General features: G+C 34.8%; 1 protein-coding gene across 3 annotated transcripts in view; it reads right to left on the bottom strand.

Moving 5' to 3' along the window:
- SOS1 (SOS Ras/Rac guanine nucleotide exchange factor 1) overlaps window positions 1-18,922 on the bottom strand; it is a 113,155-nt gene that overhangs the window by 28,837 nt on the left and 65,396 nt on the right. For all 3 annotated transcript variants that reach the window (XM_059660051.1, XM_059660049.1, XM_059660050.1), the window contains exons 9-14: window positions 16,117-16,244; window positions 14,695-15,350; window positions 3,628-3,709; window positions 2,848-2,970; window positions 2,221-2,324; window positions 560-782 (exon numbers count right to left, since the gene is read on the bottom strand). In XM_059660051.1, coding sequence (XP_059516034.1) covers window positions 560-782; window positions 2,221-2,324; window positions 2,848-2,970; window positions 3,628-3,709; window positions 14,695-15,350; window positions 16,117-16,244 — 1,316 coding nt within the window. The remainder of the gene's footprint in view (window positions 1-559; window positions 783-2,220; window positions 2,325-2,847; window positions 2,971-3,627; window positions 3,710-14,694; window positions 15,351-16,116; window positions 16,245-18,922) is intronic.

Below are 18,922 nucleotides of genomic sequence, written 5' to 3'. Positions count from 1 at the left end.
TAATTAAAAATAGCTCGAAATTCTAAATAATCCTCATTTAAAACTGTAAACAGACATTTTTTAAATAGTAGTTATTAACATGTAGAACAACTGAAAAGGCTGTAACTGGCCATGATTTAAATTCATAATTATAATGGCAGTCGCTAAGCTGTTGAGCCCTTACTTTGCACTAAGCACTGTACATACGAGTATTTTAAACCTCACAACAGCCCCAGGAGTAAGCAATAGTCGCTCCAGTTTACTCGAAGGAACGAATAGGCAGAGGGATGCAAGTTACAAAAGAAAGTTAAAGTTGCCTAAGAATACCAAGCCAGCAAATAGTAAAGCTAGGATTTGAACTTTGCTTTACCAACGAGGGGTGACTGCAAACAGAAAGAAGCTGTAAATCCAGACAAAGCAAGGGGGATCAGGCAGTGAAAGAGAGGAGCCTTATTACCAAACACTTCATATACTATCTCATTTATGTCTTATTCCAATCCTATAAAGCAGAAACCAGTATTTCATTTTAAAAATTAATTTCTTAAAAGTGACGTTTCAGCTTAAGTGTCAAATTACATACCGATATAGATCTGATTCAAGTAAAGTGAGTTGCCGAGCAATTTCTATTGGGTGTAAGGTGAGCAGGTCAAAAGTCTCTATGTGCCCAGGTCGGCTTATATGCCACTCAACTGTGGGAGGTGAACTCTGAAATGTAATATTATGACCTGGTCCATTGTCTCTTGCAATTTTTTTCCTTTGGATTATTTTAGTGATGGATTCAACCCATTTTTTCATTGCTTTACCTGAAATACATTTAAAATAATATTTAAATATTTTTTACTTGATATTTTAAAAAAGTTTAAAATCATACAAGTGATACCTGATTATATCTTTGCTATAAAAAGTTTAAATGATCAAAATTTTAAAAATGGAAGTTCCCCTTTATCATTTCCCTGTTCCCTATCCTAATCTCATTTTTCTTCACATGGCTTATATTCTTCCATATCCTTCTTAAATATTAGAAAGTAATTTATTTGTAGAGATTTTTCACTTTTGTTGTTCTGAGCTTCAGTTCTAAATATTTTATAATCCTCCAAACAAAGATTTTTTTACACACAAGAGACTTATAAGGATAGATTATACAGTCACCATTAATCTAATCAATATTGCATTTCATAAACCAAACAGGGCCAGAGGACTAAGTCCTTCATTTTTGCATGAGTTTTTTTTTTTTTTTTAATGTGGCTTTGTTTTGTATTATGCATGAAAGTACTACTATTGAACCCTTTATTTTCTGATTCTCATTTAGCATGTACAATGGAAATGGAAATTAAGTTATCCAGGACATACTTATACTATCACATAATCTTTAAAACTAGAAGAGAAGCTCTGGAGATCATAAAGCCTAGCTCCTCATGTTACTGATGAGGAAACTTAAGTACAAAGAATCAAAGTGGCCCCTGAAAATGATTCCTGGAGGCGTAGATGCTGCTACAAGAACCATCTTTTATATGATAATGACTATTATGTAATACCATTGTTACATTTTCTGAAATGTAGCAAACAGATTTTCAAAAGATTCTTTGGTGGCCTCTGTTTCTTGTCTCCCTTTCTAAATGTGTGCTTTTCTCAGCTGTCTGAAAAGAATCAAAGTAATTTTTTTCCAGTCATGTATCTGATGATTGGCAGTGTTAGGAACAGAACTCTTGCTTCTCGGCTCTCAGTTCACTACGCTCTGCTGCCTCGCTGATGTACGCACTCTTCACCTAATGGTGGCTCAGTAACCTCCATGGGTGGTGTCATAATGGCACAATAGTTCCTAATTGTCCTCTGGTACACGTACTTTCAGATAAGAGTAAAGACAGCATAAATTGAGACTTTTTTATTCCAATTCCAAAGTAACCAATAAGTTGGTTTACTAAATGAAAATACATTGGTTAACAGGGTGATTATTGAGCAATTTGTAGGCCAAAAATATGGTTTGATGAAAATTTTGAAATTTTCCTATTATGCTGGCACTACTACAAACACCTCTTAACAACAATAACCAGTAATGATATCAATTGATAGTCACTATATAGGTACTTTTATTCACATAAAACTAGGCACACAAAAAATCATACTTCAGGGTAGTAAACAATACAATATACAGATGATATATTACAGAATTGTACACCTGAAACCTATATAATCTTATTAACCAATATCAACCCAATAAATTCACTTTTAAAAATACCATACCTCTTACTGTTCCAATAAATTCCTCCATTCGCTGCAAAAGATGTGCATCTCTTTCAAAGTCATAGAAGTGGTGCTCTACCCAGTGCCGACATACATTTAATACTCTATGGCATTAACAGAGAAGAATAACTAAATTACATGGGAACTCCGATATAAATGTTTATTACAATGAATGGTATAAATGAAAACAGAGTAACTTTCACCAAATTAAATAATCTTTTTTAAAAAGTATGTTTTTATTGATTTCAGAGAGAGGGAGAGGGAGAGAGATAGAAACATCAATGATGAGGGAGAATCATTGATCGGCTGCCTCCTGCACGCCCCGTACTGGGATGGAGCCTGCAACCCAGGCATGTGCCCTGACTGGGAATCAAACCCTGACCTCCTGGTTCATGGGTCAATGCTCAACCACTGAGCCATACTGGCTGGGCAAATTAAATAATCTTATAAGTGGCCTACCACTTTTAAAATCCTGTTAATTAAGACTTACACAATAATTTCTGAAATTGCTTTTCACTCATTTTACTTCTTACCTCCTCCTTACTTGGAAAAGATCCTTATTTACTTTAACTCTGAAACAAAAGTTCAATAAAGACTTATTTACTTCAGTTACTTATCTAATCTTACCGCAGTTGTACAGGCTGTATATATTCTTTTCTAAACCTTTTTAGTTCTGCACTCAGGGGTTGATCTCCATTCTCTATAGCTATGCGATCAGCTTCTGTTGGCTCAGGCTCTGGAATTTCAAACCTAACATAAAGCAGAATAAACTAATGAAAATATTAACTATAATCAAATTATACAAATAGAAAACTACAAATCTTTTTACTAGTCTCCACAATCAAGAGAGCACTGTTAAAAATTACTAAGGATAATGTGAAAACAAGGTTTCTATAATGTAACGGTTAATGATCTTATAGATAAAGCTAACTAGAAACACAATAAAGGATACATTCAAATCTAAAAATAAATATGATTACAAAGTTATGGGATGGATATTCATTTCTGGCTCGTGTAATTATGCTAAGTCAATTAACATAATACTTTTTAAGGGTAATGCTTGAAAAGTTGACTGATCTTTGGCTGAATGAAACACTTTTCTTGATTATAGTATTTGTTTACTGACAACCTCCATTTTCTTTAACTTGTGGTAGATTTGAAACATTCTGTTTAGAACATCTAAATCATCAAAATTTGAATTTCCTGAGTCTAAATTATGTATTTTATATACATTTAAATAATCAAAGTTAACATATTATTATAAAATAATGGTCTTCTAAGAGATTTTGTTTCTTTAAAAAGTGCTCATGAACTACAATTTAAACTCATCCAATATATTTCCAAAGAACATATAAGATCTTAGTTCAATCTTAAAAAAAATAATTTAAACATTTAAAATTGACAGACCTTTCTATTATAAGACTCAGTAGTTCTTGAGGTTTACAAAAGGATCTGTATGTTGTAAGAAATGTCCGAACAAAATTGGGATCTAAGAAGAAAAAGAAAAAAATCTTATTAAAATATTTGATTCAGAATGATTAAAACTATTGTTTACATTTTCAAAAGAGATAAAATAGTCTATTTTAAAATGTTTTGACCACATAGAATGCTTTGGACTTTATAATGAACTGCTAGACTTAGTGCTTCTTAAATTAGTGGCAAAACTATGGATACTAAAATTTTACATCAGCCTATTTTCTTGACCTCTGCACAACTCTGACTAGCTGATGTTAAACTCATTATTGGCCACAAGAATGTGAAGGGTAGAAGGGAAAGGCAAAGGCCACGCATGGAAAGAAGCTCCTACCTGCTGCCTGGATCTCAGAACATCACCAGTTGGTTTATCTCCCTCATAAAGAGAAAGGCCACAGCAGTTATCTATTACTTTTCCTGACATCCAGACTGACTTATCTAAGATCAGTTGTCTAGGTGTCTTTCAATCATGTTAACAGAGCACACAACTAGAAAGTGTATCTTATAACGTTAAATACAGTTTCTAAATTACTTTATTTGCTAAAGGTTTTCTTTAATTAAAACTGCTAAAAGATGCTACAAACACCTATAAGTTATTAAAACTATTAAATGTGCAGAGTATGCTGATTTAGTTATATTCACATTTTTTAATTTCTTTTATTTCAAATAATCACAATGAGGGTTCAGTCATAAAAGCAGGAGTCTCTGACCCCTGCCAGCAGAGGACCTACTTTTCATTCACATCTCCATGAAGTAAGACAGGTCGTTGGCTGAGTATGACCACTTCCCCAGGCCTGGCCTATTGCAGTCTTTGCCTGATAGTATTCTCTCAAGTTGTGTCATCAGCACAAGAGACCTGGGCTGTCATCTTCTATATAAAGAGGGGGAGAAACATTTTTCCACAGTGGGGAAAAAAATCACTTCTATAACTCAAATTTTATCAAGGTCCACATTTAGTTGCAAGAGTCGTTTAAAAGGAAGAGGAAAGAGTTCATTAACTTGAGTTTTTACTGGGAGAATCCTTTCCCTATTTTACTTTATGGCCTGGTAAGCTCTAATTCTATCCTATGTAATAAAAGGCTAATATGCAAATCGACCGAACAGCGGAACAACCAGTCGCAATGATGCACACTGACTGCCAGGGGGCAGACACTCAACGCAGGAGCTGCCCCCTGGTGGTCAGTACGCTCCCACAGTGGGAGCGCCGCTCAGCCAGAAGCCGGGCTCATGGCTGGCGAGTGCAGCAGTGGTGGCAGGAGCCTCTCCCACCTCTGCAGCAGCCTCTCGTGCCTCCGCAGCAGTTGGACATCCCCCGAGGGCTCCCGGACTGTGAGAGGGTGCAGACTGGGCTGAGGGACCACCCCACCAAGTGCACCGATTTCGTGCACCAGGCCTCTAGTCCTATATAATAAGAGCCTAATAAGCAAATCGACTGAATGGTGGAATGACCAGTCGCTATGATGCGCACTGACCACAAGGGGGAAGACACTCAATGCAGGAGCTATATCCAGCCCGCAGGCACCCGGTGGGTGCCAGCGGGAGCCCCCCGATCACACCGCCAGTCGCCCCGCAGAGGGAGGTGACCGGTGGCAGCAGTGGGGGGCGGTGGAGCCAGCCAGCGAGTGGGAGGTGCCAGGCTGGCCAAGGCAGGTGCCAGTGTGGGCCCCCCAATCGCCCCACAGATCGGCCCTGCCAGGCCTAGGAACCCTATCCATGCACGAATTTCATGCATCAGGCCTCTAGCTGAATGATAAACTCATTCAGAGTATCAAGTACATACCTTTATTTTTGTTAGGCTATACTAGTATAGACACTGTGGACCATTTATAAGAAGTGCAGTGCCTTTTATTAGCATAGGATTTAGCAAGAATCAGAATTTTTTTTGAAAATTTCTATTTAGGCTGATTCTGTCTGATTAAGAACCAACCTAAATTTAACCTTACAATAAAATAATACATTAACTCTCCCCCCCCCCCCCCCCAATAAGCTAATTCATGGACTTACCACAAAACTGAAATCTATTTCCCAACTGATTAGTATATATGGTCATCAAGATAATAAATTGACAGACAATCTTGAATTTAAGATTATAATGCCTTTTTAAGTTAAAGAAAAATTTAATGACAAAAATACATTGGTTTTGACCTAGCTGGTATTGCTCAGTAGACAAAGTGTCAGCCTGCGGACTGAAGGGTCCCAGGTTCGATTCTGGTCAAGGGCACATGCCTGGGTTGCAGGCTCAATCCCCAGTAGGGGTCATGCAGAAGGCAGACAATCAATGCTTTTCATCATTAATGTTTCTATCTTTCCCTCTCCCTTCCTCTCTGAAATCAATAAAAATATATTTTAAAAAAATACACTGGTTTTAAATGTCCCTCTTCTCCTTTTGCTTTATACCTTCTGAGGCTAGAGTGGGTTACTGATAAAAGTAATTTAAACACATACAACCCTTTAGTAATTTCCTTTGTTGGTATTTTATTGTTTGTCTTCAGTTACAGAGCTCCTCAAACGTTAAAGACTAATGTCTCATCCAGAAGAAAAGATTTTAAAACAGAAGGCTGTACAAGATTTTAAAACAGAGATTTATATCGGTTTCATCACAGTCCTCCCTTTCAAGAATCTTCTTCCTGTTCTGCAAATCTATTTGTAAGGTGAGGCTACTCAAAACATCATGTGTTTAGGAAACAAAAGCAGTGGCTATGTAGAGATGCTGAGGTGTCACTGTTGGAGAGAGAGCTCCGATCTTTAGTACAAAGTACTTCAAGAATCCCTGATTTCTGTTCCAAATTTAGGGTGACCCATCCTTTTTTTAAAAGAAAAGTTTGTTTCAGTCTAAAAGTCTAAAATCGATATCCAGATCCATTTCTTCTCAAATGACACCTGCCAGGCTGATAAGTTGTGGGGTATTCAAGGTACTTTTAAGTTGAAAAAGAGAATAAAAGTTCTTAGTGAATTAAAAAAATTATTTTAAAAAATTGGCTATTTTTAAAGGCATTCGATTTTTAAAATGGTAATAGTGTGGTGAAGGCCTTGGGGGGCAGGTGAGAGCTGGAGGGGGGTCACTGGGGAAAAAAAGGGAACATCTGTAATACTTTCAACAATAAATTTAAAAAATAAAAAATATTTATTATAGTAAATAATAAAAATGCAGTTTATTTTAAATCTATAATGATATTAATATTGGATGTAAAAATTACAACCTAGTGAAAGCTCACCCTTTTGTAAACTATAAATAATGTCTAATAAATTGAGAAATAAGAAAAATAAAATAAAGTGGTCTTTTCATCTTAAACCAAAACCTCTGGCCATTTCAGTCCATTAGTAACTGATGACAATGCTGAGAGTCATGTTTGTGCATCAGGGCCACACCGGTCCAGGGGATCCCCTCAATTCCTGATGTCTGTTCTGCAAAGTTCTCAAGCAGCATTCTCAAAATGTATACGATTTCCCTGAACTGATAGGGCCTGGGATATTTTTTCTTTTCTACATATGAGAGAAGCAACTAAGACTTATCAAGGGTCACACAATAGAGTGACAGAGATGGTACCATAACCTAGATTGTGTAATTCCTGATTTTTTTTCCTACTGCATCACATGATCTCCCTGAGTTAAAGGATCTCTTAATGTTTATGCTGCTATGAGATCTAACTGGAAAGAAAATCCATAAATTATATAACCACTATAGAAATTTACATAAAATATTAATTCAGGATCTTGGGCAAAGGCACTAGCAAGTCGTCGAAAAATTGGCAGTCTAATTGTGATTCTGTATTTCTTGTTAAGCCTTCGTCCAGATTTTAGGAAATAGCAACTGTGCCTTTCTGTACACTGCATTCAGAAGTTTCTGAAGCTGGCAGTGAAATAAACACTCCCACAATCATCAGTTGTACTAAGTTCTGAAGTGACTCAAGTTTAAGTTGTTTTTAGCTTGATTAGAAATGAGTAGTCTTGCCAAAAGAAAAAAACCAGCAGAGGCTAAAAATAAACCAAAAATTTGGCAAAAGTTTAAGTACTTTCAAAAAATTCTCTTAAAGACTGCATATATTACCAGGACTTATTAATTTAGACTATTTTTAGTCTAACGCAGTGGAAATTTACTAATGAATGAATAACTTTAATATTAATAAAGGACATAACATCTGCATTTTAAATTTTATACAAAAAGGATACATATTTCAGAAGCTAATTTTATTTCTATTGATTTCCCCATTTCAGTGATTGTAACCAAGTCACACTACTCTGAAGACCTTTAGCTTATTGGTGATATAAAGGACTAAGATAATTGATATTTTTAAAATACCCACTAATAAAGACAGGTTATATATTTTGTAAGAAAACTAAGAACTGGCCCTGTCTGGGTAGCTCAGTTGATTAGAGCATCATTCCCATATGCCAAAGATGCAGGTTCTATCTCAGGTCAGGGCACATACAAGAAACAACCAATGAATGCATACATAAGTGCAACAACAAATCGATGTTTCTCTCTCTCTCTCTCTCTCTCTCTCTCTCTCTCTCTCTCTCTCTCTCAAATCAATAAACAAGTTTTCTTAAAAAGAAAACAAAGGACCTACTTACATTTATCAGGTAATCATACAAGCTAGGTTTCATATTGCCTCTATTAGTTGTGAGTAGCAGTTATCTACCTATATTATAAAATGATTATTTCAGGGACAATGGAAGGCAAATGCATAAAAATACATAAGCCAGGCTGGTTCGATTTTAAAATATAAGCATAAACAAATATTTGTGGAGAAAATTAAAATAAACTATTTTGATAATTCTTTTTTCTGTTTATCACTTGCTTATGGATATAATTCCACAAACCTCTTTCTCAAACTAAACCCTAATAGATTTCAATATAAGCAATGGCAAAAACTTCCTCTGTGGTTTTTCTCTTCTGACTCAAATTCCTGTACTGAGATTTCTACCACACTCACTAGCTGCTCAGCATCCCTCTCTCTAAGCAAATACCTGCCAACCCCCATCAAGTTCCTGGTCTAGGCCCAGGTTATGAGTTATAATTACTATTTTTGCTGGTTTTCTAGCTGCCCCTTTCCCTCACTCTAAAACTGTTCTTTTTTTTTAAAATATATTTTATTGATTTTTCACAGAGAGGAAAGGAGAGGGACAGAGAGTTAGAAACATCGATGAAAGAGAAACATCGATCAGCTGCTTCCTGCACACCTCCTATTGGGGATGTGCCCGCAACCAAGGTACATGCCCTTGGCTGGAATCGAACCTGGGACCTTTCAGTCCGCAGGCTGACGCTCTATCCACTGAGCCAAACCGGTTAGGGCTAAAACTGTTCTTATACAGATTGCACAGTTCTTCAAAATCTGAGGAACTCAGAATATACTTACATTAATGTTCAGAATATAGCAGATTAGATTTTAGGTGATAAATTCAATCCTTTTTATCTTATATACTTATTTTGATCCCTACATGACTTTTTATTTGGCAAGGTCAATGAAATGTATGAGATATTTATTAACTAGAGTTATTTATGTAAAGAATACCCCTCCCCCAGTCACCACAGTGAACCAGTTCATCAGGATGTGTGTTCACGTGATCATTCTCCCTTTAATACAGCCATTTAAAAAGCTACAAGAAACAATAAGCTCCTCAACAAGGATTTATAAACAATCACTCTTGAATTCCTTACAAAAGGAAACAGACCGCTATGCTGACGCACAAACACTTAAAAAAGGAGAATTTAAAAATAGAACAGCACTGCCCTATAGATCAAAAACTACTGAAAAGGTTTTTTTCCCTAAATTAAAACACACAAACTGAGCTTATACAGCACACAAACTCAAAAGAAATCTGATACAGATTTTTGAGGATTTTCTATATGAAGGCATAAAATATCAGTAAATACTTTAAAGAAAAGTATCAACTGGCCTCCCCCCCCCCCCCCCCAGTATCGTTTTCCATGAAAGGGAAGTTCACCATGCATGGGAAACACCTTTTCCCCACACTTCAATGTGAAAAGCTTTTATTTCCATATAATGTCAGTTCTGAATTATTACCTCTACCTCAAACTCACCTCATTTCTCTAAAACAGAACAAACCAGACATAGCATCACCAAACATTTCTTTACCCATGTTAAGTCTCAATATTAATTTGTACTTTATTTCCTGTAACTATAACCAAAGTGAAATTCCTACTCTCCTCTTCTTTATGCATGTTGCTTTGTGCCTTCTTACTGTATAGACAAGGAAGGAAACATCTCTTCCTATCCATGCTGGATTCAGAATGTTCCGTCTAACTAGATAATTTCCCCTTAGCTCTTTGGGTGAATTCCAAAGTTCTGATATAGTTAGTGAATCATTATATGTCCAGAAACACTGGATCTTAGATTCCATATAAGACCCTGTTGCAATCTTTTAAGCAAGTAAGCACTTTCTAACTCACCTACATTTAATTTTTTCTCCCAGAAAGCTTTCTTTTACAGATAGACTAATGACTGGGTTTTGTTAAAAAAAATAAAGTTATGATGACCAGTATGTAACTAAATAATAAAATATTTTAATTAAAATGAAAGTTTATAGTTAGAACTTATTACCTATTTCAATAAGAAAAAAAATTGCTTTGACTGTATCTTCATAGACCTGTTTTCCAGAAATTAATAAGCCATTTGTATACTGGCAATTCAAACCAAGCAAGTAAGTTTATTTTTTAAAAATATTTTTTTTTCATTGATTTCAGAGAGGAAGGGAGAGGGAGAGACAGAAACATCAATGACGAGAGAGAATCATCAATTGGCTGCCTCCTGCATGCCCCACATTGGGGATTGAGCCCGCAACCTGGGCATGTGCCCTGACCGGGAATCAAACCATGAGCTCCTGGTTCATAGGTCAACGCTCAACCACTGAGCCATGCAGGCTGTCCGGGCAAGCAAGTATGTTTCTTTATTTTTATTATTCAATACACATAATAAAAATATTATAATTAAAAGAATTCACCTTGTATGAGTCAGTGTAATAAGGCAGAAAGTATATTCTATTCAGGGTCAAGAAACCTAATGGCTAGTCTTCATTCTGTAATTACCTGCTGATATGACTTCTGGCAAATCACATAAGCTTCAGGGGCCTTGGGTTTTTGTCTATAAAGTAAGGAATTGGTCACCTCATCTAACACTAGTAATCTATAGCTTTATTTCATAAATTATTGCTAAAATACTTGAGGGATCAAGTTAACTGGAAACAAAGTGAAGTCTGAATTAAGTAATATTAAACTAGTTTCCCTCTTGCTTTTTATGACAATGTGTGACCAAGCTATAATCTAAAAAATTACCTGTAAGTAGTTCTTGATAGTTATTAGTTTCTCATTGTATTATAATCAATGTCTTATTATAATTCTATACAATATAATTAAAATGTGCAAGGTAAATTTTAGCTTTTGTTTCGATGTAAGCCACAACTTGCACTGTATATTCTCCAATAAATACCTACCAACCAACTAACCAACACCCATCCCCTCAAAAAAAAGAAAAGAGCAGACCAATAGTTCTTAAAGAGGGAAGGTAGGGGAGGTTGGGGGTAAGGGGGTGATCAACCAAAGGACTTATATGCAAGCATATAGGCCTAACCAATGGACAGGGGGGTGAGGGCATGAGTGGGAGGATAGGGGGTAACGTGGGGATAAGGACACATATGTAATAATTTCATCAATTAAAAAATGGTAATTTGATCTGTTCTCATTGCAGTGAGGACTCAGAGTTCATGTGAACTCGACTGCTTAAAAAATTACTGCTTTCATGTTTTACAAATTTATAGATGGTCTATTAAAAGCACACTCTATTGGCAGTAATACAGTCAGTAACAGACCCTACAGAGAGCCCAAACAAACGAATACTACTAATTTGTATGTGCTGTAAACACAACTCACAAAAGCTGCTCGTGGATTCTAGTTATACCATTAATACATTAAGGACTTAAGATAAAACAGTGTAAATTAAGCCTCAAAAGAGGAAAAGAAAAATGTAAAAAAACTTAGCCACACACTTTTAAAACCAACATTGGCATTTTATTCTTTAAGAAATTAAGGAAAGGAATTTTTAAGAAACTTAAAAAAAAAGACAATCTTGTCACTTTAGATTTGAATATACTTAACTTTGCAAAGTTCTATAAATCTAGAAATTTAAGTATTTTATATTAATTAAAAAGATGACCATTTAAAATATCACTCTATTCAAAAGCTAAAAATTAATATAAGTGAGAGCAACTATCAAAAGTAGCTAATATAATACCATGCCAAAAGTACTTTGTCCACAGACATGGCTAGCATGTACATTAAGAGAAGACTGCCAACTTTATAGAAAAACTGGCAGCTATGCTTGTTCAAATTTTGTTTGTTTTAAAGTGTCCTCAAAAAATAAAAATAAAAAAGGTCCATAAAGTGAAAAAAGTGTTCTCTTTCAAAATAATTAAATAAAGGCAGTTCTCCAGAAAAAAATATTTGATTGTAGTTCTGCAACTACTTATTAATAATTATGTTAGGTCTGTGAAATACAGCAGTTTAAAGAAAATTTTTAGCATTAACAATTATAAGTTCTGTGAAATACAGCATGCAACTTAAATAAATAAAATTTTAATCATTAACAATTGAGTTTTATAGAAGCAATTGTATTACAAATTTTGGAATCAAATGTCTTCCAGTTCAAATACCACTGAGTTATGATAATAAACACTTGTAAGTCTTCAGCATTTGCAATTTATATTTCTCTGTAGGAAAAGATAGTAAAACTTCTGTCTTAGGAGTTTTACTATTGATTAGGAGAATTAATTTTACTCTAAACAGTATAAGAACTCAAAGGTTTTTAAAATAAAATGGACAATTTAGAAAGCTTAAGCTAAAAAATTCTGTGAATCTTCTAAGACACTTAAAAATCAGAACGATGTGTCAAAAAGAACAAATTGAACTTTTATAGCCTTAAAAATTTCAACCAAATGACTTGTATGCATGCATATAAGCATAACCAATGGACACAGACACTAAGAGGGGGAGGGCATGTGCCGGGGGTGGGAGGGAGGCTGGGGGGAGGTCAATAGGGGAAAAAGGTGACATATGTTCTACTATTTGTAATACTTTAAACAATAAAAGAAAAAAGTAGCAAAGAAATAAGTATTTTGCAACCACAAATTTTGGGTAATTTAATAAAACATCTTTGTAGTTGTATTCTAGATCTTAAAGAGAAGTTAATGAAAAACAACTAAATATATAAGTTATATTAATTACTGATAATTGTACCTTCTCTCAAAAACAGTTTCATATGTAAAATCCTAGGCAGCTTATTTAAATTCCCTGTGCCTTTACTTATTTCAGCGTCAGTAAAATACATACACTAATTATAGAAGTTTCTAAGTGAAAAATCAATAGTAAAATTGGAATCCCAGACTAGTCTTCTTTCACTATATTCATCATATTTCAGCCATGGGCTTAGTTTAAAAGCCAAACTGCTTTTAAAATTAGCTTATGGAAAACACATTATTTTGCCATGAAAAAGGCTAGCAAAAGAACTACCAATTGGAGGACAAATAAAAAATAAAAACAAAACACTGGCTTACTCAACCCAGAGACATGTGGAGATAATGAAACAATTTTATATTTATAAAGTGCTTTGATGTCACTGATAAAAATATTCTAACCTAATTCTACATTTTTGCAAGGTGGCCCTGATAATTTCCAGGACATACAAATAGTTCTGACTGGACATTTAATACATCAAATTGATTAACAATATCAAATACTATTCACCTTTATTACAGTGGATTAATGGATATATTTAAAAGCTTAATTGAACTGGTTCCAAAACTGTTTCTAGAGAGAAGTGAGAACCCACTTATAGGACTTTAAACCTGAAAAAAGATTTCCCCAGAAACACATTTCTGGAGATAAGAATATATTTAAGCAAGAAGTATGGAGATTTAGGTTAACATCCACTTTCAACTATTTAATAATAATACTTACATTTGATTTTATAAATTTTGGTAATAAAAACATTCTTTGAAAATAAGTTTGCATGTATATTTACAAGAGCTTTGACATACAGTATTTCACTTACTCTTTCCAACATATTTTAAGGTAGCTGTTGTCACACTGATTTTTGAGATGAAAAACTGAGGTTCTGAGACCTTAAGGAACTATATAGAGTGAAGGTATAAATCCAAATTCAATGCTCTTTCTACTATACCACACTCTATAGTATTTTACAATTATCAAACCTCCCAGTATATAGGGAAGTTGAAGGTTGAAGAACATTAGATTATCATTTGTTACTTAACTTTATTAGAAGAAATAAAATTACTTAAAAATGAATCGTTATATGTATTCCTTACCTCTTAAACATTATATTTAATTCGGCCTCTAGCAATCTTCGTAGGTATTTTGGACATATTAGTCTTTAAAAATTGCCCTGCTAAGGTGAAACTGTTTTCTTCAATAATAGCAGTTGTAAAAAGCAAAACAAACAAAGAAACTGAAAACTTAAATGATTTCCAGGATTGGCAAATTTAGTTAATTTTTAGGAATGGAAATTAAGAAAAAGCAGTATTGTGTATGTTTGTACTACTAGCACAATTTTGGTGATGGATGTATAGTAATGTTTTAACTGATTTTATAATCTCAGTAACAGAAAGAAAAAAAAGGCAGAGATGTAAAAAAGTTTCAAGAAAGACCCTAATGATGATGACTTATCACTACTTTTAGTTTTGTTGCTGCCATTTTCTAACTGGGTAAATTTAGCTAAGTGACATTTAGTTTCTCATTTATAACTCTAGTTGTAAAGTTAAAATAATATATGTAAATGTGATAGGAAAAAGTATAAAATTTCGAAGAAATATAAATGGCAGTATTTTCAATTAAAAAAAAAAAGAACTCTGATAATGCGGAGGTCTTGTGTTAGTTTGCTTTCTATTTTAGGCACAATGACCAGTGCAGCAGAGAAAATCAGCCTGAAGCAGGAAAATAAAAGTCATAGGCAACTTCTTATTTCTTACCTGCGTACATATGGTATGTGAGCCTCTCTATAAGTTTAATAACAGTTCCTGCTTTGATAATTGGAATTCCAGCCTTGGGCTGCATGTTTTCTTCAAATATTATATTCTCTTCAGAGTCAGGTTCTGCAAATCTATAAACGTCAGCACTAGGGAGCCTCATCTGCTCCTCCTTCTCTTCCTGTAGCATTGTCACATCAAGCATCCTTTCCAGTGTGCTCCGGTACTGTAAAGATATCAATGCTGCCATCCAATTGTTTTTCTCTTCAGCTGACTTGGCAGAAAATATAACACTATTTTCATCTTTTAAAATTATTTCAAAAGCATGCTTGTACTCATTGGTGTCATCTTTGTCATTAATTTGTACCTTTCTCATAAAAAACTTTTCTTTAAGACGATATTCTGCATTGCTAGCACCAGGAAGTCTTGGCTGCCCATGATTTGATTTACAGCAAATCATTAAGCCATCAAAGAGAAATATGTGTCTCTCATGTTTGGCTCCTACACGTGTAAGAGTTCCTTCCATTATAAACTCATTGCAACACTGTCCAATGTCTTTTCCCTCCCAACCATCAATATTCTTCTGAATCTCATTCATTTTCTTGATTGCTAGTTGTTTCCCCTTCATTTGCTGACTATAAAACCGACATGCAGATTCACTGGGATAAAGGAAAAAACATTATTAGTACACAGACAACAGAGAACCTAAAATTCATGTAAATAAAGGGCAATGTAAAAGTATATTTTAAAAAGTTACGTTGGGAAGGTTTTCACTAATTCTAGAAAGATGTTAGTGTTACAAAATTGCACAATTTTGGAAACAAGCAACACAATAGAGACATTTCTTTTAGTGCTCTAAAAAGAAAAATGACTATTGACAAAATTCTGCCATATAAATTCAGCTACAGAATAATTATTTCTACCTTAGCTATAGATATTTAGAAAAACAAATATTAGAAAGTAGCCCAATATAGTGAAAAACAGTAACTTAAGAGGTTTAAAACATATTTAGAAATGCTCAAGACCCAAAGTTAAAAAAACATGCACATATTATCATTAGGAAACTGGAAGCAATAGTATCAGAATTAATGCCTCAAATTATATACTCCCTAAAATAAGGGATACCTTGACAGAACAATGATGTTGATGTAAATCTATCCAATACATTTGCTCTATCTCTCCTTGAGCTTACCAGTTGACTCTCAGGAGGTCTTGTCTGGGAGTATGCAAGGAAAATGCACAATATGAAAGGTTTTTCAAACAATAACAAATTCTCTTGGCTTTGATGTCACTTCCTCTGAAAGACCAAGCTTGTCACTAAAACTATTTTTTCATTGTTTACTTGAGAAGGGAACTGGGATCTCTGAATTTATACCATAATATTCAAGGTGAAAAAAAGGATTATAAAAAAGCAAAAATATTCACCTAAGTCTTCGTTTTGCAAGACTTTTAGAACATATTTTTTCCATCCCACTCTGAACATTAAGTAAAGCTGTTATTGCTTGTTTCAAACATTCCTTGTCTTCTTGATCTTCACTCTTTTCTTCTAATTGCTGTAAAGTGAAAATGACAAATCTAAGCTAGTAGAACAGTTTGGACTAAATACATAAATAAATAAATAAATAAATAAATAAGCCCATTTCATTTAAGGATAAAGCTAACATTGATTCTTCCTACCACAATAAAATTTTTAAACATGTGAAAATATATTAAAAGTCTTTTTCTTCTTTATATATTATTATCCATATCAAGATGCAAGTTTTTCCACATTAAAAAAAAAAGAGTAGAAGGAGTGTTAAAAGAATTCACAACCTTGTGACAGGCAGTAATGTGCAGTTTCTCAGATGCATATTACTGAAAAGAAATGAGTGATGTACACTTTTTTTTATTTCATAGGACTTTGAACAGAAGTAGGCACATAGGTGAGCTTTTTTTTTTTTTTTCAGTGTGGAATTCAGCCTTAGGTTTCTGATTCCAATATTAATGTTGTAGGTAATGGGATGATAAAAAAGATGAATGTACAGAAAAATATGCAATATAATGGAGAGAAACTTGACACAAAATTAAGGATCAAATTTTAACTCTACTTCTGTGTGACCTTGGGGAAAATTAATTGATTTCTTAGCTTCACATTTCTCATGTGTCAGATGAGTTTTTTAGTATTTTAATAAAAAGCCTGTCCTGCCTACTTTATAGGTTTGTTATTAAAAATCAAAGCACTCTGAGATGATCCAAGATGGTGGTGGTGTAGATGGATGTTACAATCACCTACTCCCAGGACCAAATTGGAATTACAACTAAAATATAGAACAATCAACTTGAACAACCAACTGAAGACTAGCTGAAGAGAAGGCTTATAACCAAGGATTTACAGAAGCCATACTGAGATTGGGAGGAAGGGCAGAGACTGAAGAGGGATATCTCAGCTGCAGAGGTTCCTCCTGAGGAGCTGGGGTCTCAATCCCAAGCTTGGTTCCCCATCCCAGAGCACCAGAGCCAGGAAGAGGCACCCACATAACTCCTGGCCATGAAAATCAGAGGGAATTCTGTCTGCCAGGGAGAAGCAGGAGTCATAGAGACACAGGTACCCTCTTAAAGGTCCAACACACAAAATCTCATTTGCAGCCACTTACCCTAGGCTCTGGCTGAGAGAGTGGGAGCAGACTGGAGTCCCATGAGGAGAGACTGGGGTTTGTGGTTCTGGGGAGACAGCTGCCAGGACCACTGTGCTTAGTCCCTCTCCAACACTAGCAGATGCCATTATTCTTGGGTGGTACTCTCCTCCATATGGTATCAGCCTAGGGCAGTGGTTCTAAACCTTCCTAATGCCACGACCCTTTAATACAGTTCCTCATGTTGTGACCCCCAATTTCATTGTTACAAATTGAACATAATTAAAGCATAGTGATAAATCACAAAAACAATATGTAATTATATATATGTTTTCTGATGGTCTTAGGTGACCCCTGTGAAAGGGTCGTTCGACCTCCAAAGGGGTCACAACCCATAGGTTGAGAACCGCTGGCCTAGGGGAATGCAATAGTCCCACCCTTTGGATTCCCTGTTGCCCCACCCTGCAGAGCTCATGCCCTCCTGAGGAGTCAGCTACCTAGGCTAGGGTGTAGAGGTACGGACAGACTCAGGAGATGTCAATGACTGAGTGGTGTAGCTTTGGAGCAGGGGCCATTCTCCCCACTTACTGGTACCCATGAACCTGACTGGTACCTCAAGAAACAAGAAAAATCTCAAATAAACGTTCTAACTTTACACTTAAAGGAACTAGAAAAAGGACAATAAATGAAGCCCAAAGTGAGTAGAAAAAAGGAAATAGTAAAGATCAGAGCAGAAATAAATGAAATAGTCTAAAAAACAATACAAAAGAGCAATGAAACCAAGAGTTGGTTGTTTGAAAAGATGAACAGGATTGACAAATTTTTATCTAGTCTCATCAAGAATAAAAGAGAGAGGACCCCAAATAAATAAAATCAGAAATGAAAGATAAGTAACAACTGACTCCACAGAAATACAAAGGATTGTAAGAAAATATTACAAACAATCATAGGCCAACAAATTGGACAATCTGAATAAAATGGTTAAATTCCTAGAAACATACAATCTTTCAAAACTAAATCAGAAAGAATCAGAGAATATGGATAGATTGCAACTAATGAAATTGAAGCAGTAATTAAAAAATCTCCAACAAACTAAAGTCCTGGACTGGATGGCTTCACAGGTGAAATTTATCAAATATTAAAAGAAGAATGAACACCTATCCTTTTCAAACTATTCCAAAAAATTAGAGAGGAGGGAAGACTTCCAACGTCATTTTACAAGGCCAGCTTTACCCTAATTGCGAAACCAGATAAAGACACTAAAAGAAAGAAAATTATAGGCCAATATCCCCGATGAACATAGATGCTAAAATTCTCAACAAATTATTAACAAACAGGATCCAGCAATACATTAAAAAGATCATATACCATAATCAAGTGGGATTTATTCCAGGGATGCAAGGTTGGTACAATATCCACAAATCAATAAACGTGATATACCACATAAACAAACTGAAGGATAAAACAACATGATCATATCAATAGATATAGAAAAAGCATTTGATAAAATACAGCACCCATTTATGATAAAAACTCACAGCAAAGTAGGAAAGAGGGGAACATACATGACAAACCCACAGCCAACATCATACTCAATGGGAAAAAACTAAAAATGTTTC

The sequence above is a fragment of the Myotis daubentonii genome, chromosome 12, assembly GCF_963259705.1.
Source record: "Myotis daubentonii chromosome 12, mMyoDau2.1, whole genome shotgun sequence".
Taxonomy (NCBI): Eukaryota; Metazoa; Chordata; class Mammalia; order Chiroptera; family Vespertilionidae; genus Myotis; species Myotis daubentonii.
Note: the sequence above shows the minus strand (reverse complement) of the source record. Positions and strands in the feature narration are given on the sequence as shown.